Source organism: Theropithecus gelada, chromosome 1 (genome assembly GCF_003255815.1).
Source record: "Theropithecus gelada isolate Dixy chromosome 1, Tgel_1.0, whole genome shotgun sequence".
NCBI classification, from domain to species: domain Eukaryota; kingdom Metazoa; phylum Chordata; class Mammalia; order Primates; family Cercopithecidae; genus Theropithecus; species Theropithecus gelada.
Genome location: NC_037668.1, coordinates 160,228,731 through 160,251,449, shown reverse-complemented (window position 1 = coordinate 160,251,449; position 22,719 = coordinate 160,228,731). Strand labels below are relative to the sequence as shown.

The 22,719-nt window shown below is 43.7% G+C and overlaps 1 protein-coding gene across 5 annotated transcripts in view; it reads right to left on the bottom strand.

Moving 5' to 3' along the window:
• Positions 1-8,282: 8,282 nt before the first annotated feature.
• Positions 8,283-22,719, bottom strand: part of LEMD1 (LEM domain containing 1) — a 64,452-nt gene continuing 50,015 nt past the window's right edge. For 3 of the 5 annotated variants that reach the window (XM_025396827.1, XM_025396818.1, XM_025396834.1), the window contains one exon: positions 8,283-8,760. In XM_025396827.1, the coding sequence (XP_025252612.1) occupies positions 8,639-8,760 (122 nt within the window). In that variant the 3' untranslated portion in view covers positions 8,283-8,638. Of the gene's footprint in view, positions 8,761-11,484; positions 11,562-22,719 lie in introns of all 5 variants that reach the window. The other 2 variants (XM_025396801.1, XM_025396810.1) reach the window with 1 other exon arrangement.

Genomic DNA, 22,719 nt, shown 5'->3' with positions numbered 1-22,719 from the left:
GTCTTGAGATTACGTTCTTGCTTCAGGAAAGAGTCAAGTTTAATTTTACTTCCAAATCAGTCCCTTCTCGTTACTCTAATCAACAAGACTTTTCTTGGCTGGGAGGTAGGGGTAGGGGAGGAAAGGAAGGGAGGAAAAAAAGCAAGAAAAGCAACCTCCTAAACATCAACAATCATTTTTCTTGCATGTAAGATTATCAACTACTATAGATATAAACATTGTGGTCTAGCACTTCTTTATTTATGACTGTGGGAATGAAAATAACTTGGTACTTAACCAATTATTTTTAAGAGGTGGTAGCACAGTATTTCTTTGAATGTCGAAGAACAGAAGTAGAGCCTTTAAGAATTTCTTCCATCTGCCAGCCTGAATACTGACTGGGTAGAGATTTAAACAGCATGCATGCGATAGAATTGGCCTCATTGCCCCATCTGTAGAACACAAGCTGGTGAAATCCAGTGTGTCTGTGTGACATGCAATTAGCTCAATCCTGTTTCTCCAGCCAGGGCACCACTTCACTGTTTGGCCATGGGATGGAGAACACCTTTGCTGGGTGGCAGGACTGACCCTGCTGTAAACAGCGACATTTATAGGAATGGGCACTTCGATGCCCTGGGAATGATAGTGTGTTAGAAGGCTAAACACTACATAATGAGGTTGATTGGGAATGCCTTTCAACAGCAGTTTGCTCATTTTAGGGACTTCTTGTCACAGGGATAAACAGGAGGCAAAATCTGGGGTATTGGTTTTGTGGTTTCAAATGTCTATTTGAGTTGGAAACTGCTCAAAATGGAAATGGGCTCTTTCTGGAGGTAGCACAGACATCACTTCGAGAGGAGATCCAGAGATGATTAAGATACAGTCCTCGACCCAGGGAGCTCCAAGATTTGTAGGGGAGGCAGACGAGTCATTGAAACTGAAAAAATAAAACACCTCGCTGGCTGGGAGTTTGCTCTTGACAAGAAGAAATCAATCTCTAGACTGATTCTCTTCCTATTGCTGAGACTAGTGGGGGAGAGAGCCCTGCCTTAGAATTTGATTTGGCCCAGGGTCAAGAAAATCTCAAGGTCATGGGTCCTTGTATAGCTGAAGGTGGGATGGGGGTGGGTCAATGACTCTGCTGTTGGAGAAGGCACTGAGGTAAAGCCAGTTTTTTATGTATCAGGTCCCCAGGTGTGCTCTAGAAATTGCAGAAACAGAACGAAGCATACGATTTGAAAACAAACAAATACACTCCACACGTTGGAAGCAGGAGAAATCTTGGCATATTATGCTGTTTTGGAGTGAGGGAGATTTTTCTCTTTCTTTATATAGATTCAGGCAGGATTGCATCTGAGACCAGAACTACATCTGAATCATTGTAAGCCGCTGGGAGGGAGATATGACTGTGCCTTGTACAGGGGTCTCAGGGTGGAGAATCACTCTGAAGGGTTAAAGGTGAGGCCCTTGGAAAAGGATGAATCCTGAAGCAGGAAGCAAAGCTAGCCGCTTCAATGCACTTTTGACGGGGTTAGCACTTTTTATTTTCCTAGGATTCTGGGAATGATTCATTTAGCATTCGGTGTTAAGGTTCTTCCCTCCCCACATTTCAACTTCATATACACTTTCACTTCCATCTAAAATGTCAGAAAAGCCTGTTACATGTAACACAGCCTGTGTCACTGTATTGTGGAGAATGTAGGGACAGGGCAGCAATGGGAGAATTGGTCTGGCCTGCATCAGCTCTCTGCGGAGGTCAGCAGTGATCCTGGGATGTCAGTCAGCCCCATTCCCTGGACCTGTTTTCCCCAAATTACCAGGGAAAGGTGAGCCTTAAAAAGAAGATCATGGGCTGGGTGCAGTGGCTCACACCTGTAATCCCAGCACTTTGGGAGGCCGAGTCAGGTGGATCACCTGAGGTCAGGAGTTCAAGACCAGCCAGGGCAACATGGTGAAACCACATATCTACTAAAAATACAAAAATCAGCTGGGTGTGGCGGTGCGTGCCTGTAATCCCAGCTACTTGGGAGGCTGAGGCAGGAGAATCACTTGAACCCAGGAAGCGGAGGTTGCAGTGAGCTGAGATCATGCCACCGCACTCCAGCCTGAGTGACAGTGAGACTCTGTCTCAAAAAAAAAAAAAAAAAGAGGATGGGGAAACACTTGGGTCACATCACAAATACTCACAAAACAGGGCAAGTGCACGCTTAGAGTTTTCTAAGCAGAGAGGTTTCAACTGTTCCTCTTCACCCCCAATTCCCCTGCCCTATTTGCACTGGGCAATTGCAGCCACAATTCTGTTATCCCTGGGAGTCCCACAAAGCTATCTCAGCCACCGGCCAGCAGCTCCTCATTCCTTCTCTGCTGCTTTTGCTCCAGTAGCATTGCCCCATTCACTGCCCGTGTCAAAGGCACCCACATTGGGTTGCCCACATCTATTGCTGCAAATACACTGCAAACTGACCTGCCTCTCCTCTGTCCCAAGTCCCTCAAGGAATTCAGCACACAGCTCCTTGGTTTGGCCCCTCCTTAGAAGCCTGCCTCTCCAGCTCTCAGGCAGGAGGCTGTGGCAACTGACATGAAAGACAATCAGGGAGACAGACACTATTAGTCCTTAGAAGAGTTCCTTTTCTTATGCATTGACTTCCATTAAAGTTCAAACTTTAACAAAGACCATATTTTCCTTCCTATGGTCCCAAGAACCTCCATGATCTGAATCCCATCTTCTTTTCCAGCCGCATCTCTCCCCACTCTCTTCACTCTCTTGTGTCTCCCTAAACCTGCCACGCTGTCTCTCACATGCTAGTCTTTGTAAATACTGCTCCCTCGCCTGGCAGACTTTTCCTTTAGCCTTGCCCACTTTTCCCTTATTTGGACTGAGTCCTACCCATCCTTCTGGCTTCAGCTGTGATACCATTTTTTCTAGGAAGCTACCCCTGTCTACTCCCAATATCAGAGAAGGTTGCTCTTTTGTGCTTCCAGGGTACCCTATGCCACCATCAAAAGGATATCACTTAACACCATAATGTCTGTTGACTTTTCAGCTCTCCTGTCAGACTGTGTGTTCCTTGAGAGCAGGAACTATATCTTATACTGATTTAAAAAATTTTTTTTTAGAGACAGGGTCTTGCTCTGTCACCCAGGGGGAGTGCAGTGGCACAATAATAGCTCACTCCTGGGCCCAAGTGATCCTCTGGGCTCAGACTCCTGAGAGCTAATCTTCCTTCCTTCCTTCCTTTCTCTCTCTCTCTCTCTTTCTTTCTTTCTTTCTTTCTTCCTCTCTCTTTCTTTCTTTCTTTTTCTCCTTCCTTCCTTCCTCTCTCCCTTCCTTCCTTCCTTCCTTCCTTCCTTCCTTCCTTCCTTCCTCTCTCCCTTCCTTCCTTCCTTCCTTCCTTCCTCTCTCCCTTCCTTCCTTCCTTCCTTCCTTCCTTCTTTTCATAGAGACAGAGTCTTGCTATGTTGCTTAGGTTGGTCTTCAACTCTCGACCTCAAGTGATCCTCCCACTTCTGCCTACCAAAGCGCTGGGATTACAGATGTGAGTCACCACGCCTGACTGGTTTTATTTGTCATTTTATTGCAAGGGAACAAGAGGTGCTAATCGATTGTTGAACGGATGGTGACACATTGCCTGGGACCAAACTTGTATGCCTTGAGTCTTTTCTTTTAAGACAAGTTTTTCTCCAAGAGGGAACGTGTCCCCCATTGCACTTAGGTTCCTGATAGACTTAACTCACTGGTCCTCTGACCTGAGTTTTAGAGACTCCTCCTATATATGGATCTATTAGAGATAGGAAAAAAACAAAGGTTTTTTGTTGTTGTTGTTGTTTATTTGTTTTGGGTTTTTGTTGTTGTTGTTGTTTTGTTTTTTTGAGACAGGGTCTCACTTTGTCACCCAGGCTGGAGTGTAGTATTGAAACCATGGCTCACTATATCCTCAACCTCCAGGGTTCAACGATCCTCCCACCTCAGTCAGCCAAGTAGCTGAGGCTACAGGCATGCACCACCACACATGGCTAATTTTTGTATTTTTTATAGAGACAGGGTTTTGCCATGTTGCTTAGGCTGGTCTCAAACTCCTGAGCTCAAGCGATCTGCCCACCTCAGCCTCCCAAAGTGTTGGGATTATAGGTGTGAGCTACCATGCCCGGCCAACCAAAGTGTTTTTTCCCTACTCCCACCCACCACAACACTTCTGACACCAGATGTATGGGTTTTTTCCCCACATACCAAGCAATTCTGACACCAAATTATCCATCAGACACCAACTGAATGCCTTATAATTTAATTCAACTCAATTCCAACGCTGTCTGCCTGGGCACAGCATCAGATCCCACAGGTTCAGGGCTCAGTCTCAGAAGACTGCCCTCTACCTCCAATGCCAGTTATGAACCCTACATTGTGACCTGTGCTTCTGACCAACCGGCTATAAATCAAGGTTCCTAGGACTCTCTCCTTGGGTTAGATTAATTTGCTAGGGTGGTTCACAAAACTAAGGGAAACACTTTCCTTACATGTATTGGTTTAATAATAAAGGGTACAGATGAGCAGTCAGATGGAAGAGACACACAGGGTGAAGCACATGGGAAGGGGCGCGGAGCTCTGTGCTCTCTCCAGCACTCCACCCCCCAGGCATCTCCATAGGTTCAGCTACCCAGAACCAGCTTCTGAACCCAGTCCTTTTGGGTTTTTATGGAGGCTTCATTATGGAGGCATGAGTGATCAAATCATTGGCCATTCATGACCAACTTAACCTTCAGTTCATCTCCCTTTCCTGGAGGCTGGGGGGATGGGACTGAAAGTTCTAACTCTAGAATCCTGCCTTGGTCTTTCTGGTGACCTGTCCCCATTCTGAAGCTATCTAGTGGCCCCCAGTCACCAGTCATCTCAAATAGCATACAAAAGACACTCTTACCACCCAGGAGATTCCAAGGTTTTAGGAACTGTGTGCCAGGAACCAGGGCAGAGACAAAATATAAATTTTTTATTATATCACTATATCACAGCATCTGATAGGGATGCGCCACCACAATGCTTCCCAAACTTTAATTTGGGTAGGAATCACCTGGGATCCTGTTGAAATGCAGATTCTGGCTCAGTAGTTGGGACCGAGCCTGAGATGCTGATACTGCTGGTTGGGGACTCACACCTTGAATGGTCAGACACAAAAGTAATTGTCTTGTGCAGTCTCTTTAAACTGATTCCAGAATCCTAACATAAAAGAACTAGGAAAAGCTGAAAATAATGGAGGAAACTTATTATTATTTTTTTTGTGTGTGGCAGAGTCTCGCTCTGTCGCCCAGGCTGGAGTGCAGTGGCCGGATCTCAGCTCACTGCAAGCTCCGCCTCCCGGGTTTACGCCATTCTCCTGCCTCAGCCTCCCAAGTAGCTAGGACTACAGGCGCCTGCCACCTCTCCCGGCTAGTTTTTTGTATTTTTTAGTAGAGACAGGGTTTCACCGGGTTAGCCAGGATGGTCTCAATCTCCTGACCTTGTGATCCCCCCGACTCGGCCTCCCAAAGTGCTGGGATTACAGGCTTGAGCCACTGCGCCCAGCCAACTTTCTAGGAGTTTTATTTTTTATAACATTTGGTTTTATTAAGAACAGAAGTTTCGGTGGAGCGCGGTGGCTCACACCTGTAAACCCAGCACTTTGGGAGGATCACATGAGCCCAGGAGTTCTGAACCAGCCTGGGCAACATGGTGAAACCCCATCTCTATAAAAAATACAAAAAAAAAATTAGCCAGGTGTGGTGGCACGGGCCTGTAGTCCCGGCTACTCTGGAGGCTGAGGTGGGAGGTTCGTAAGCCGGGGAGGTGGAGGTTGCGGTGATCCACCACACTCCAGTCTGGGTAATAGAGTGAGACCCTGTTTCAAAACAAACAAACAAAACAACACAACATAAGTTTTCCTTTTTAAGTGCATGTGACCACCACTGTAGGTTGGCTCTGCTTACTCCTATGACCAATCCTCTTCTCCCTTGTCTGTCTGACACAGAGGCTGCTAAGGCTCCAATGCCCACTTTCTCAGCCTCCCTTGCTGCTCAGGATGAAATACGTAGAGCTGGGGAAGAGACATGGTTAGTCCTTGTGTCCTGCCTTAAATGATAATGTGATGGCCATTATCTGGATTCTTCATGGAATTTCAGCAGTTCCAAGGTGCCAGGCCAGTGTCTGGGATTCTCTTAGCCTTTCGCTTTTTCCCCTGGGAGTCAGACAGCTGCTGCAGCTCGGTCAAAACAAACCTCTCTGAATACCACCAAAAATCGGGTCAGTTTCACATCTCCTTGATCATAATTTTTTCTGCACTTGGTTTGTTTGAATCAGCATTATATTACATTTTTGGTCATTTTAAACAATACTGAACATCTTAAACTCTAGACTTTTTTGTTTTTTCTGAGACCGAGTTTCACTCTTGTTGCCCAGGTTGGAGCGCGATGGCCTGATCTCGGCTCACTGCAAACTCCACCTCTCAGGTTCAAGCGATTCTCCTGCCTCAGCCTCCTGAGTAGCTGGGATTACAGGCATGCGCCACTATACCTGGCTAATTTTGTATTTTTAGTAGAGACGCAGTTTCTCCATGTTGGTCAGGCTGGTCTCGAACTTCTGACCTCAGGTGATCCGCCCACCTAGGCCTCCCCAAGTGCTGGAATTACAGGTGTGAGCCACAGCACCCGGCCCTAGACTTCTTTTTATGAGATAAAAATAGATCCCTGTTTAAGCCAGCCTTACTAGAGTTTTATGATCTTTGCATTCAAACTGTAATACAGTATGCAGTTTTTCAAAAATTTCTTCTTCTTTTTTTTGTTTTATAGGCAGGGTCTTGCTATGTTGTCCCAGCTGGTCTCAAACCCCTGGCCTCAAGCGATCCTCCCACCTCAGCCTCCCAAAGTGCTGGGATTACAAGCATGTGCCACCACATCCAGACAGAATGCAATTTTTAAAAATTAATGTTTATATTCTCTCATTAGCAAACTGATATACACTGCTTACAGAAATCTTTAAAAATATTTAAAAAGTAGAAATGGGGGAAAAATTAGAGCCCCAGTCACCAAAGTACTCTTAACATTTTGACATATTTTCTTCCACTGTTGTGCAGTTGTGATAATATGGTACAACAAATTTGTGTCCTTTTTTGTTTACCATTAAAATAAGCACCTTAAGGATTTCTTTTTGGAATGATGAAAATATTCTAAAATTTATTGTGGGAATGATTGCATAACTCTATGAATATACTAAAAATAATCGAATTGTAACTCTCAGTAGGTGAATTGTATGGCATATAAATTATTTATCTCTCTATATATACATATGTTTTAAGAGACAGGGCCCAGGCTGGAGTTAAGTAGTGTGATCACAGCTCACTGCATCCTTGAACTCCTGGACTCAAGCAATTCCACAATAAAGCTATTAAAAAAAATTTTTTTTAAATAAGCATTTTCAGGCTGGGCATGGTGGCTCATGCTGTAATCCCAGAACTTTGGGAGGCTGAGGCGGGTGGATCACGAGCCTAGGCTGTTGCCCAGGCTGAAGTGCAGTGGCACGATCTCTGCTCACTGCAACCTCTGCCTCCTGGGTTCAAGTGATTCTCCTGCCTCAGCCTCCGAGTAGCTGGGACTACAGGCGTGTGCCACCATGCCCAGCTAATTTTTTGTATTTTTAGTAGAGGCAGGGTTTTACCATGTTGGCCAGGCCGGTCTCGAACTCTCGACCTCAAGTGATCCACCCACCTCGGCCTCCCAAAGTGCTGGGATTACAGGCTTGAGCCACCATGCCCAGCCTCTGGTGCTTTTTTGTACCTAGAATTAGCTCCTCCAATATTGTGCCAAAGTGTAACATTGCTTAAGCATTTATTGAGTACTTGCTACAAGTCAGGTGTGGACCACACTAAGTACATTACGCACATTATTTCCTCAAATTCTTAATCACCCTAAGAGGCCTATTCTACCCTTGAAAGTTGAAACTGAAAATCAGGGAGGACAACTAACTCACCCAAGGTCACAGGGCCGATAAAGAGAGGAGCCGGGTGCCTACACAGGTCTGCCTGGTCCCTGAGGCCATAGTTATTACATTTCTTTGTCAGATAGTAATTTTTTAGAACCTTGCTAAGTTTCAAAGGCAAAAATGCTATCCTCTTCTAAATTGTTTCCATGGTGTTGGACATTTCTTTGTGTTTGCTAAACTAGACACATTTCTCTGCTGTAAATTAGCTATTTCCCAGAGTTGGCTATACAATTGGAAGAGTGAATAAAATGCGACCTATGGCTTGTCACCAGAGTTAGAAAGAAAAATGTCAGACAGTTTCCTTGTTTGACACCTGCTCAAATATGAAAGCACCTTTAATGAGAGCTGACATGACTTGGGGGATTTCCTAACCATCGTGCCCTTAACACAGGTGCCTCGTTCTCCCATTGGTTCCTTCCACCTGGCTGAGCCCAGATACCAATCTGTGAGAGCAGCACAGTGCAAGGGAAGGCTCCCTGCAAGGGAGGGCTGCGGGCTAGGCTTGCCCTTCAGGGTACTTTTTTGGTTCTTTCCTGAAGCAGGAGGCCTTGCTTGGAGTATTGCTTTGCTCCTAAATTACTTAACCAAACAGCGACTTATTTTCCACAGTTATGTAGACAAACACCACGATGATGAAAATACCAAGCACAGCAAGCTTCAAGCCCATTGGGAAACCTTCTTCTTTCCAGCTCTCAATAGTCTGGTCTTTCGCGCAGTAGCCTCTCTTTTTGGTGATAGTCCCATATGTGATTCTGGTGCTTGGTGCTTTTGCAGCCCACCTGTGAAAACATCAGCGGCTCTTAGGATTGGACAGCTCCGGTGTACCTGAGCACCCCCTTAAAGTATGTCTTGAAGCCCAAGGGTGCAGTCATGGTGCGGATTTAGAGATAGCCTCTCCTCACTAAAAACCTATGCTAGTTTCTTCTTCTTTTTTTTTTTTTTTTCTTTTTTTATTGAGACAGGGTCTTATTCTGTTGTCAGGCTGGAGTGCAGTGGTACAATCACAGCTCACTGCAGCCTCAACCTCCTGGGCTCAAGACATCCTCTCACCTCAGCCTCTTGAGTAGCTTGGACCACAGGTACATGCCACCACACCCAGCTAATTAAAAAAAAAAAATTGTAGGCCAGGTGCAGTGGTTCACGCCTGTAATTCCAGCACTTTGGGAGGCCAAGGCAGGCAGACTGCTTGAGCCCCGGAGTTTGAAATCCTGTCTCTACAAAAAATATAAAAGTTAGCTGAGAACGAGCTGGGCGCGGTCCCTCACGCCTGTAATCCCAGAATTTTGGGAGGCCAAGGCGGGTGAATCACGAGGTCAGGAGTTCGAGACCAGCTTGGCCAACATGGTGAAACCCCGACTCTACTAAAAACACGAAAATTAGCCAGGTGTGGTGGCGCACGGCTATAATCCCAGCTACGCAGGAGGCTGAGGCAGGAGACTCACTGGAACCCAGGAGGCAGATGTTGCGGTGAGCTGAGACTGTGCCACTGCACTCCAGCCTGGACAACAAGAGTGAAACTCCATCTGAAAAAAAAAAAAATTAGCTGGGCATGGAGGCTGAGATGGGAGAATCAGTCGAGCCCAGGAGTTCGAGGCTGCAATGAGCTATGACTGTGCCACTGCACTCCAGCCTGGGTAACAGAATGAGACCCTGCTTCCAAAAAAATTAAAAAATAATTTTTTTTTGTAGAGATGCGGTCTCACCATGTTGCCCAGGCTGGTCTCGAACTCCTGGGCTCAAGGGATCCTCCCACCTCAGCCTCCCAAAGTGCTGGGATTATGGCTTGAGCCACTGTGCCCAGTCTCTAATTTCAACAAGTGATATTAACAGCGTATTGGGGGATGTGAGGTCTCTCTAATCCCACAAAGCATTTCTTCATTGTTTCTGCCCACTTGTGTAGCACTTCTCAATGCCGGCATAAAGCCTGACTTAGCACAGGCCTTTCAGATCCCCAGGTCCCCACTGGGAAATTGTATAAGTGGATGGGAAGCCTCAGTACTCAGGCCCTCTCATTCCTCCCTTCTTAGGTACAAACACCACCTTTCAGGGTGGAGATGAAAAGCGCCTTTGCAATCTGCTTATTTTGCACTTAAAAGGGCAAGAGCACTTTCTGAAATTTTTTAGCATGAGCCTTATGTTTCCACTAGTCTAATTCTGCAAAACCTTCTGAAGTTTATTCAGAAGTTAGGAAACTCTCCAGAAAGCTTTACTTTCTGACTAATACAATTGCCTGTCTTGAGCTTTTAGTTGAACTACCTACTCTTTTTATTCCTTTTTAAAAATTGATACATAATAGATTTACATATTTTGGGGTATATGTAATTTTATATTACATATATATTTTTTGAGACAGGGTCTAACTCTGTCGCCCAGGCTGGAATGCTCACTGCATTGCAGCCTTGAACTCCTGGGCTCAACTAATCCTTCTGCATCAGCCTCCCAGGTAACTGGGACTGTAGCCACATACCACCATGCCTGGCTAATTTTTAAATTTTTCTGTAAAGACAGGGTCTCACTATTTTGCTTAGGCTGATCTGAAACTCCTGGCCTCAAGTGATCCTTCTACCTCAGCCTCCCAAAGTGCTGGGATTACAGGCATGAGCCACCGTGCCTAGCCAACATGTACTATTCTGATACCTTCATATAATGTGTAAAGATCAAATCAGGGCAACTGGGATATCCACCACCTTAAATATTTATCTTCTTTTTATGCTAGGAATGTTTAAATTATTCTCTTCTAGCTATTTTGAAGTGTTCAATGGATTATTGTTAACTAAAGCCCCTCTACTGACCTATTGAACCCTAGGTCTTATTTCTCCTATTTAACCGTATATTTATATCCTTTCTATTTTTTTATTTATTTTTTTGAGGTGGAGTCTCGCTCTGTTACCCAGGCTGGAGTGCAGTGGCACCATCTCGGCTCACAGCAACCTCCGCCCCCCTGGTTCAAGCAATTCCCTTGCCTCAACCTCCCAAGTAGCTGGGATTACAGGTGCATGCCACCACGTCTGGCTAATTTTTTTGTATTTTTGGTACAGATGGGGTTTCACCATGTTGGCCAGACTGGTCTCGATCTCCTGACCTCAGGCAGTCCACCTGCCTCAACCCCCTAACCTACTGGGATTACAGGCAAGAGCCACCGCGCCCGCCCTTATATCCTTTTAAATATATATATATATTTTTTTTGCCTCTTGTCCATCTTCCAGGACGCAAATAGAAAGAAATGTTTCCAAATGGCTACATGTCAGGAGACTTGGGTTGTGATCTTAGTCCACTGTGACTTTTGCCCTGTCCTCCCAGTTCTCCTGGGCCTACTTTCTTATCTCTAAATATGAGCAATGAACTAGAAACTTTGGCTTTGAAATTGTTGGATATTACAAATCTTTCTCCTTTCTCAACAGATTATTTTCAGGCTAAACCCTTCACATAAATCTGAACAATGAGTTTTTCCAGAGTTGCAGGATGCAATATCAATTTCCACATATGCTAAAAAACATCATTACCTTCTTCCCTTGGAAAGCTTATAATCCAAGCAATAGGTATCTACAGCTTTGGGTTTAGTGGTGGAAGCCTCAGGCCACTGATAAACAGAAAGAAAATGTGAAGAGGAATTTGTTTCCAATGTCTTGTACAAATAACCTCAGTTTTTATTCTAGAAAAAGTCAGTTCAGTTTTCTTATTTAGAAAAAGTCTAGATAAAGTAGTTTGATACTTTATAATACAAACTTGTTTGTCTTTATTCAAGAATTAGCAAAAACATCCAGGTTCCATGGAGTAATATTTTGCTTCAGTGACTCGCATGAGAACAATACACATACAAGGGACTAGGGCCACGTGATGAGAACAGCACTCTGTTCTTAAATATCAACTCTATTTTGCTTCTTTATTTGTACTTTACTGCTTGGAGCTCTTTTTTTATGAGCATGCATCATTTTCTACAAAGAATAAAGTAATTTTAACAAAACAAGTTGACTATGAACAAGGACTAGAAAATAATTTAGGAAAATGAAATGTTACTTTGTAAAAGAATTAGGAGCAATTGTAGAGGACTCTCAGGAATGTGAAGATGGGATATCAGATGATGTTGCTAATTCTATTGATCAAGCACTAAGCTCCATTTACCCATTAACTCACTGAGGCCTTCCAGTGAGCGCCACCTGCGAGGGAACACTCCACCCCTATCTAGTAAGCACTATTCTGTTTTGGAAATGAGTCTGAGACAGAAAGGTTAAGTAACTTGCTAGAGGCTACACAGTATTATTATCAGTGCTTAGACCACTGCACTAGACTTCTCTCTACCCTTCAGTTTCTAAAAATAATTTCCCCCTGTAGGAAATCTTTATTACTCTCATCCACTTAGATCACTCTTCTATGCTATATTTCTTCAGCCCTAATATATACATTTTATACTGTAGTGTTTTGTTTGTTTGTTTGTTTTTGGAGACAGAGTCACCCAGGCTGGAGTGCAGTGGCACGATCTTGGCTCACTGTAACCTCTGCCTCCTGGGTTCAAGCAATTCTCCTGCCTCAGCCTTCTGAGTAGCAGAGATTACAGGCACACTCCACCACACCTGGCTAATTTTTGTGTAATATTTTTAGTAGAGACAGGGTTTTGTCCTGTTGGGTAGGCTGGTCTCGAACTCTTGGACTCAAGCAATCTACCCGCCTCAGCCTCCCAAAGTGCTGGGATTACAGATGTGAGCCATTGTGCCCAGCCCTTATGTTTTATTTATTCATCTAACAAACATTTGTTGCATGCTGCTCAGTGCCAGGCCTGACGCCAGCTGTGAAGATTTCAGAAGGACTTGCCAAACCGTCCCTGTCCAAAACAGCTCACTACCAAGCATGGCTATTTTGTAAGTGTTCTGCACTGGCTTCCTTCTTCCCTAATCAGACCATCTGTTGGATCTCGTGGAGCTGTCTCCTATTTCTCTTTAATCAAGCCACAGCATCTAACATTTGGGGCTACTGGTAACTTGCCATCTACTCCCCTGCTGGAAGCCCAGGACCCTTGAACATAAGAGGCGCCTTCTGACACCTGCCGTGCTGTTAGAGCCTGTAGGCTGCAGTGAGTCAGGAACTGGAGAATTCCCAGGAGTGGGAGAAGGAGCTGGGACTAGCGTCAGACAGGGAAAGAACTGACCGAGACCAGGACAGAACCACAAGCACAAGGAAGGTCAAGAGGAGAGTAATGACCTCAATCCCAAGGTAGCCTGGACTGGAGTGTTTGGAGGGTCCGACAGAAGAGGGGCATTTGTGTTCATCACGGAGCTACCAGGAGAAAGGAGAGCCTGGGTCTTAGCAAGGATGTGGTCAGCACACAACCATAAAGTGGACCCCTCCAGTGAGTGTGGACTATGACCTATGGCAGGCCCAAGGGTCCCAGCCCAGGGTAGGTTGGGGAGGGCATGGCTTGCTGTAGCATCACGCACTGCTAGTCACCCTCTACCCAGTACAGGTCACCAATGATGGAACAGCTACAGCCTCCTCCGCTTCCCCTGTACTCCCTGTGCCCCCTTCTTAAACACGTTCTCAACAGTGGTTTAGTGATACCCAAGCAAAACTCTTGCATATGTGGGAAGTTGTGTGCCGTGCAAGAGAGCCACATGCAAGGAGCACCTTTTCCCATGTAGACACTGTAGATTTACATACCCTTACCACATACCCTTCCAGGAACAGGGAAGCAAAAGCTCTTGAGGAAGACATACTTTGAAATTTCCCACAAAGGTGCCATGTGGGCTAGTGTTGGCATGTTCATCAAGAGATATTTCAAGCTATTTCCAAGGGTATTGGAAAAATCATTTATAAGCAGATTCTTTTTTAAGCTTTTTACTTATGGAAAATTTTAAACATATACAAAAATAGACAATAGTATAATGAACCTCCACATACCCATCACATGCAACTTCTTTTTAATTCTCTTAAATTTAAAAATACATACATGAAATAAAGCATTTGGGGTAGAAATGCATTGCAAAATCAAATGATAGAATTTTACAGCTCCTAAGCAATCAAATACTCCCCTTGTGCCATAAGGAGATTTAGGCCTTTGATTTCCTTTTCTTTTACAATTTGTTTTCTTTGCTATCAATCATATGTAAAGTTCTCCTGCAGTATGTAGAAGGTGGACATTGTCATTTTCAAAAATGGAGTAATTATGGCCTATCTACCTGATTGTGCAGCTATCAATAATTACTATTATAAAGACCATATAACAGGGAAAACTGTTATCGATTAGTATTAATAAACAGGGTATAATTGTACATAAACAGTGATGTCTACTGTGTAAACATATACTAGATATGCATGTAAACAAAAACTAGAGGTAAATTGAAAAAATAAAATCAGTTTTTGCATCAAGTGGTGCGTTTATAGTTGATTTATATTTCATCTTCTAAAAAATTCCATTAACACTGTTATAATATGATCTTCACTATAAACAACATTTACAGTGGAGCTAAAAACTATTGGTGTTTATTAAAGCAGTGGCTCAGTGAGGGTAAATGGCACCCAGGAGACACATAATATCTTTGCTCTCTTCTCCTTAGGCCCAGAGCTAGAATCTGCAAAGATGGCTGTTTTAGCAAAGCATTCGGAGCCCAGAGCTGGGGAATACGTGGCCCCCTCTGCTTTTCCACCCTCTTCGCTATACCCTTGGCATTCAAGTCCGAAAATTCCACCACACTCCCAAGGCCTGAAGCATATTGCTGGCCACAGCTGTAGTTAGTTATAAAAGTAGTAAGTCAGAGATATGCCAATACAACAAACTGTGACTGTCTCAGTACAACACTAGCTGCCACGTACATGGCATTCCCTGCGCACCAGGCACCATTCTAAGCATTTTATATCAATAAACTAAATTCATTGTCAAAACCACCCTATGAGAAAGGTGCTTTTATTATGCCCATTTTACAGATGAGAGCCCTGAGGCATAGAGCGTTTAAGTAGCTTTCCCACACTCACACAGCTTGTGAGGCAGTGGAGCCCCACAGTCCCTGCCCATAATCACCACATGGTACTGCAGCATGATAGTGGAGGGAATTAGAAATACCATGTTCTGACATCTATTATCTTGGGCATTTCACATACTTCAATTTACTTAATCTTTCTTTCTTTCTTTCTTTCTTTTTTTTGTGTGACAGAATCTTGCTCTGTTGCCAGGATGGAGTGCAGTAGCGTGATCTCGGCTCACTGCAATCTCCGCCTCCCCAGTTCAAGTGATTCTCCTGCCTCAGACTCCTGAGTAGCTGGGATTACAGGCGTGAGCCACAACACCCCGATAATTTTTTTTTGTATTTTTAGTAGAGACGGGGTTTCACCAGGATGGCCTTGATCTCCTGACCTTGTGATCTACCTGCCTCGGCCTCCCAAAGTGTTGGGATTACAAGTGTAAGCCACTGCGCTCGGCCAATTCACTTAATCTTTCTAACAACTCTAGGACGTAATTATTACAGTCACCATTTTACAGAAGAGGAAGTAGAGGCTTAGGGAGCTAAATTGTTTGCCCTAGATAACACAATTCATAAAAGGCATAGCTATAATTTAAACCCAGATATTCTGGCTCCAATGCTTTAAAAAATATATTTATATTGGCCGGGCGCGGTGGCTCACGCCTATAATCCCTGCACTTTGGGAGGCCGAGGCGGGCGGATCACAAGGTCAGGAGATCGAGACCATGGTGAAACCCCGTCTCTACTAAAAAAAAAAAATAGAAAAAATGAGCTGGGCGCAGTGGCGGGCGCCTGTAGTCCCAGCTACTCGGGAGGCTGAGGCAGGAGAATGGCGTGAACCCGGGAGGCGGAGCTTGCAGTGAGCCGAGATTGCGCCACTGCACTCCAGCCTGGGCGACAGAGCAAGACTCCGTCTCAAAAAAAAAAAAAAATATATATATATATATATATATATTTATATTATTATAGAAGAACTCATCATTGAAAATATGTCAAAACATGTTTTTAAAAACTGTTCATTAATTAATACATTATCAAAATCATTAATTTCCTATGGAAGTAACATTTTTAGCCAGTAGTTCCATTCTTAATTATTTCAGATGAACTGGCGTTTTCATAAAGGTTTTTTTTCCAGGTGGACTATTTTGTGCTAATTCTGGCCTACTTAGGTATATCATAGTCAATCTGAAATAATATTGCATATGATATTTTATGTCATATTGTATCACATTATAGTTAACAACAAAACACTGGGCTAACATCCAGAGCCAGAAAGAACAATAATCATTTTGTATTCTCATTAAAATCATCAAAAAGTTTTTTTTTTTTTTTTTTTTTTTTTTTGAGATGGAGTCTTGCTCTATCACCTAGGCTGGAGTGCAGTGGCACAATCTCGGCTCACTGCAACCTCCACCCAGGTTCAAGCAATTCTCCTGCCTCAGCCTCCTAAGTAGCTGAGATTACAGGCACACGCCACCATGCCTGGCTAATTTTTGTATTTTTAGTAGAGATGGGGATTCACTATGTTGGCCAGGCTGGTCTTGAACTCCTGACCTTAAGTGATCCGCCCGCCTCAGCCTCCCAAAGTGCTGGGATTAAGGGCATGAGCCACCGTGCCCAGCCTACATTTGTTTTTTTAAAAAATAATCTATCTTGACTAAAGCCATCACTAACCGTCCATAAAGAAATACAAGTTTGTTTGCATTTCCACAAGACACATATTTACCATGTAGGCTTGAAGCTGGCCAAAATTTCACGGGCTGACACCTACAATTAAGGGAAGTCAAGAAAAGGGTGCTGAGAGCCCAGTTTCCTACCCTTTATTTCTCTTATTTTCCCAATACTCCTTACCGCTGGACTTGGAGAAGTCAGAAGGCAGGGATGTCCCTGAAGCTTGGGGATGGCATTCTGTCCAAACTGAAACATAATACATTCTCCAATTGCTCTAATTCAATAATGCAATTATTTCTTAAAGGCCTATATGTAGAATTGGACACTTTTACAAATGACATAGCAAAGCGGAAATTATGACCTGCTTACAGGCAGAAAAAAAGAAAAACCTCCTTTTGACTTACAGATCTTTAAAATTGAGTTAACTCCAAATCCTCTTACTGACTAAAAATTATTAAGTTAGTAAGGCCGGGCGCGGTGGCTCAAGCCTGTAATCCCAGCACTTTGGGAGGCCGAGACGGGCGGATCACGAGGTCAGGAGATCGAGACCATCCTGGCTAACATGGTGAAACCCCGTCTCTACTAAAAAAAAAAAATACAAAAAACTAGCCGGGCGCGGTGGCGGGCGCTTGTAGTCCCAGCTACTCGGGAAGGCTGAGGCAGGAGAATGGCGTAAACCCGGGAGGCGGAGCTTGCAGTGAGCTGAGATCCGGCCACTGCACTCCAGCCTGGGCTACAGAGCGAGACTCCGTCTCAAAAAAAAAAAAAAAAAAATTATTAAGTTAGTAAAAGATCTATAATCATAGCAGACTTTTACTTCATTGTTTTTACCTGAATCCTGATTTGATAAAGCCTTTATTTAAAGCATTGTGTTCTCTTAACCCAAGTAATGATTTTGAATTAGTTAAAAGGCTTTAAAAATTATCTGTACCACATTAACAAAAGAAAGGTTAAAAACCTTATGATCATCTCCATTCTCGAATTTTAAAAAATCTTCTGGCAACCAGGGGAGGTGGCTCACGCCTGTAATCCCAAAACTTTGGGAGGCTGAGGCGGGTGGATCACTTGAGATTGGGAGTTCAAGACCAGCCTGGCCAACATGGTGAAACTCCACCTCTACTAAAAATACAAAAATTAGCCGGGTATGGTGGTGTGCACCTGTAATCCCAGCTACTTGGGAGGCTGGGGCGGGAGAATCGCTTGAACCCGGGAGGTGGAGGTTGCAGTGAGCCGAGACCACACCACTGTACTCCAGCCTGGGTGACAGCGCTATAATCTGTCTCAAAAACAAAAACAACAAAAAAAAAAACTTTTAGTAAACCAGGAATAGGAACTTCCTTAACTTGACAAAAGACATCTTCAAAAACCTACACCATAAGTCATACTCAAAGGTAAAATATTAGATGTATTTCCTTTAAAATCAGGACAAAGGAAAGAATGTCCACTGTCGTCATTCTCCGACACTAGTATAATGAAAAGTCTTAGCCAGCACAGTAAAACAAAAAGAAATTAAAGATATTCAAACCAGGCTACAAAATAATCTGCAGAAAAAGTATTATAATTGCAAAAAGTTTATTGTTGTAAAATCAATATGCAGAGATCAACTTCATTTCTATACACCAGCAACAATTTAAAACATGCTTTAAAAGAGGTCCTATTCCCAATGAAGCAAAAATTGAAAGCCTATCTACTAATAAAGCTAACAAAAGATTAGCATGTCCTTTACTAAGAAAATTATACAATCTTACTGAAGGACATTAAAGGAAATTTCAATAAATGTAAAGACATTAAAATACCCATTTAAATACACAGAAACACAAAGATGGAAATAAGCAGGGGATTCCGAAAGGGGGAGCAAGGAAGGCAAGGGTTGAAAACATAGTATTGGGTACTATGTTTACTACCTGGGCGATGGGATCATCAGAAGCCCAACTCTCAGCACAATATACCTGTGTAACAAACCTGCGCATGTACCCCCTGAATCTAAAATTTTAAAGTAAATAAATAAATAATCCACTAAAAAATACCGATGTCTATATGGAAACTTGATATATGACAAGAGCTGACATTGCAGCTCAGAAGAAAAAAAATGGACCATTGGAAAACGGTATTGGGAACAAATTGGGGTAGATGTACTTCTTCCAATTTATTCCGCTAAGTCCAGCCAATCCCCCTGGATCTTATACCTAAAACAAGCCTATGAAGACTCCGGAAGATATAGAGAGAAGGTCGATGGGCCAGGGAGCTTGAGACTCAGGGAAGACAAGGTGGTGAGTTCCCGTGGTTTTCTTTTTACCTTATATATCCTGGACTGGAAGCTGGAGGGGCTGACAACCTGGAAACACCAAGGGATGCAGGTGAAAAAAAAGCTCCCGGAAAAGCCAAAAGACAAGGAAAAAGGCAGCCTAGTAAGACAAAAAACTTTTTGACATAAACTTCCTTGTGGCAGCCCAACAGCCCACTCCACCCCCGCCAGCCAAGGTGCATAAGAAGCCTGGACTTTCACCCCCATGTGGCAAACCCTCCTGCTCCCCACCTGGGTGGTGTCAATGGAGGCCACATGGGAGGCCCTCCCAGCAACCCAGTAGTAAGGAGGCATCCCCCGCCTCCACACACACCCAAAGGTGTCCCCAGTGGGAGCCTGGACTTTTACCTCCACCTGGCAGTAAAGAGGCAGTGCCCCTCTTTTCCCACCAACGTACAGTCAGAGAAGGTCTGCTAAAACAAGATTTAAAAGCCACCCAGAAGGCCAGGCGTGGTGGCTCATGCCTGTAATTCCAGCACTTTGGGAGGCCAAGGCAGGTGGAGTTTGAGACCAGCCTGGTCAACATGGTGAAACCTCGTCTCTACTGGAAAAAAAAAAAAAAAAAAAAAAAATTAGCCAGGCATGGTGGTGGGCACCTGTAATCCCAGCTACTCAGGAGGCTGAGGCAGGAGGATTGCTTGAACCTGGGAGGTGGAGGTTGAAGTGAGCCAAGATCACACCACTGCACTCCAGCCTGGGTGACAGAGCGAGACTCCGTCTCAAAAAACACAAAAAACAAAAACAAAAACCAGCCAGAGTCTTGTGAGGGGAGACAATGATAGACACTGACACCAAGGTGACACAAACGTTGGAATTATCTCACCAAGATTTTTTTTTTTTTTTTTTTGAGACGGAGTCTGGCTCTGTCGCCCAGGCTGGGGTGCAGTGGCTGGATCTCAGCTCACTGCAAGCTCCGCCTCCCGGGTTTACGGCCATTCTCCTGCCTCAGCCTCCGGAGTAGCTGGGACTACAGGCGCCCACCACCTCGCCCGGCTAGTTTTTTGTATTTTTTAGTAGAGACGGGGTTTCACCGTGTTAGCCAGGATGGTCTCGATCTCCTAACCTAGTGATCCGCCCGTCTCGGCCTCCCAAAGTGCTGGGATTACAGGCTTGAGCCACCGCGCCCGGCCATCTCACCAAGATTTTAAAGCAGCCATCATAAAATGTTTCAATGAACAATATGAACATGTTTGAAATAAATGAAAAAATATAAACTCTTTGCAGAGAAGTAGAATATATAAAGAAGAACCAAGTGCAAATTTTAGAACTGACAGCCTGCACAGCAAAGCAAGATCCCATCTCTAAAAATAAAAGATAAAAAAAAATTGCCAGGCATGATGGTATGTGTCTGTAGTCCCAGCTACTCGGGAGGCTGAAGCAGGAGGATCATTTGAGCCCAGGAGTTTGAGGTTACAGTGAACTATGATCGTGCCACTGTACTCCAGCCTGGGTGACAGAGTGAAATTCTGCCTTAAAAATATATATATAACTGAAAAAAATACAACCAAAATATGGGCTCAACAGCAGAATAGAGAAGACAGAGAAAAGAAGCAATGAATTTGAAGATAGAACAATATAAATCACCCAAACTGAATGACAGACAGAAAACAGAAAACAATAAACAGTGTCTCAGGGTCTTATGAGACTGTAATGAAAGACCTAACATTTGTGTCATCAGAGTCCCTAAAAGAGAGAAGAATGAGGTGGGGCTAAAATTTTTTTTGAAGAAATAATGACTGAAAATGTCCCAAATTTGGCAAAAGACATAAATCCACAGATCAAGAAGCTGCATGAACCCAAATCAGATAAACCTAAAGAAATCCATGCCAGGACACGTCATAATCAAACTTCAGAAAACTTTTGTGTAATAAAGGACATTATCAAGAAAGTAGCCAGGCATGGTGGTGCATGCCAATAGTCCCAGCTATTGAGGAGGCTCAGGCAGGTGGACCCCTTGAGCCCAGGAGTTTGAAACTAGCCTGGGCAACATAGTTTTTTTGTTTGTTTGTTTGTTTTTTGAGACTGAGTCTGGCTGTGTCCCCAGGCTGGAGTGCAGTGGCGCGATCTCCGCTCACTGCAAGCTCCGCCTCCCGGGTTCACTCCATTCTCCTGCTTCAGCCTCCGGAGTAACTGAGACTACAGGCACCCGCCACCGCGAGCATAGTTAAAAAGACAATGTATAGACTTCAATGTATAGAAAAAAAACTTGCACATCATATATCTGGAGTCTATTATTTAGAATATATAAAGAATTCTTACAACTCAAAAAGAAAAAGAAAACCCAGTCTAAAGATGGGCAAACGACTTAAACAGACATTTCTCCAAAGAAGATATAGAAGTGGCCAATAAGCACATAAACTTCCTTATAATAAGATAATGACATATCTTGATATAATGATATAATAAGATAATGACATCATTAGTCATTAGGGAAATGCAAATCAAAACTACAATGAGATACCACTTGATACCCAGTAGAATGGCTATTAAAAAAAAAAAGGCTGGGAACAGTGGCTCACACCTGTAATCCCAGCACTTTGGGAGGCCGAGGTGGGTGGATCACTTCAGGTTAGGAGTTCGAGACCAGCCTGGCCAACATGGTGAAACACCATCTGTACTAAAAATACAAAAATTAGCCGGGCATGGTGACAGGCACCTGTAATCCCAGCTGAGGCAGGAGAATCGCTTGAACCCAAGAGGCAGAGGTTGCAGCAAGCCGAGATCGTGCCACTGCACTCCAGCCTGGGTGACAGAGCAAGACTCTGTCTTAAAAAAAAAAAAAAGGAAAATAGCAAGTGTTGGCAAGGATGTAGAAATTGCAACCCTCATACATTGCTAGTGGTAACGTAAAATGGCCCAGTCGCTGCAGAACACAGTTTGGCACTTTCTCCGAAAGTCAGACATAGAATTATTATATGACCCAGCAATTCCACTCCTAGGTACCTAGCCAAAAAAAATGGAAATCAGGTACTCAAATACTTGAACATGAATGTTCATAGTGGCACTGTTCGCAATAGCCAAAGGGTAGAAACAACCCAAATGTCCATCAGTGGATAAATGAATAAACAAATTGTGGTTTTTACATATAATGTAATATAATTCAGCCATAAAAAGGAATGAAGTGCTGATGCAAATACATGGACACATGGATGAACCTCAAAAACCTTTTACTAAGCAAAAGAAGCGAAACACAAAACATCACACATTGAACAATTCCATTTATGTGAAATCTCCAGAAGAAGTAAATCCATTAAAGCAGCAGATTGATAGCTGCTGCAGGGGTGGGGTGGGGTGGGGTGGAGTGACTGGGGAGTAACTGCTTAATGGGTATTGGTTTTATTTTAGGGTGACAAAAATGTTTTGGAACTAAAATAGAGGTGGTGGTTTCACAGCAGTTTGAATGTACTAAATGCCACTGGATTGTGAACTATATTATTTATTTATTTATTTAATTTTTTTTTTTGAGACAGAGGTTCCCTCTTGTTGCCAAAGCTGGAGTGAATTGGCGCAATCTTGGCTCACCGCAACCTCCACCTCCTGGGTTCAAGTGATTCTCATGCCTCAGCCTCCCAAGTAGCTGGGATTACAGGCATGCACCACCATGCCCAGATAATTTTTATATTTTTAGTAGAGACAGGGTTTCACCATGTTGGCCAAGCTGGTCTCGAACTCCTGGCCTCAGATGATCTGCCTGCCTTGGCCTCCCAAAGTGCTGGGATTACAGGTATGAGCCATTATGCCCAGCCTTAAATTGTGCACTTTAAAATAGCTAATTTTATGTTGTGTAAATTTCATCTCAATTTTTAAAAATT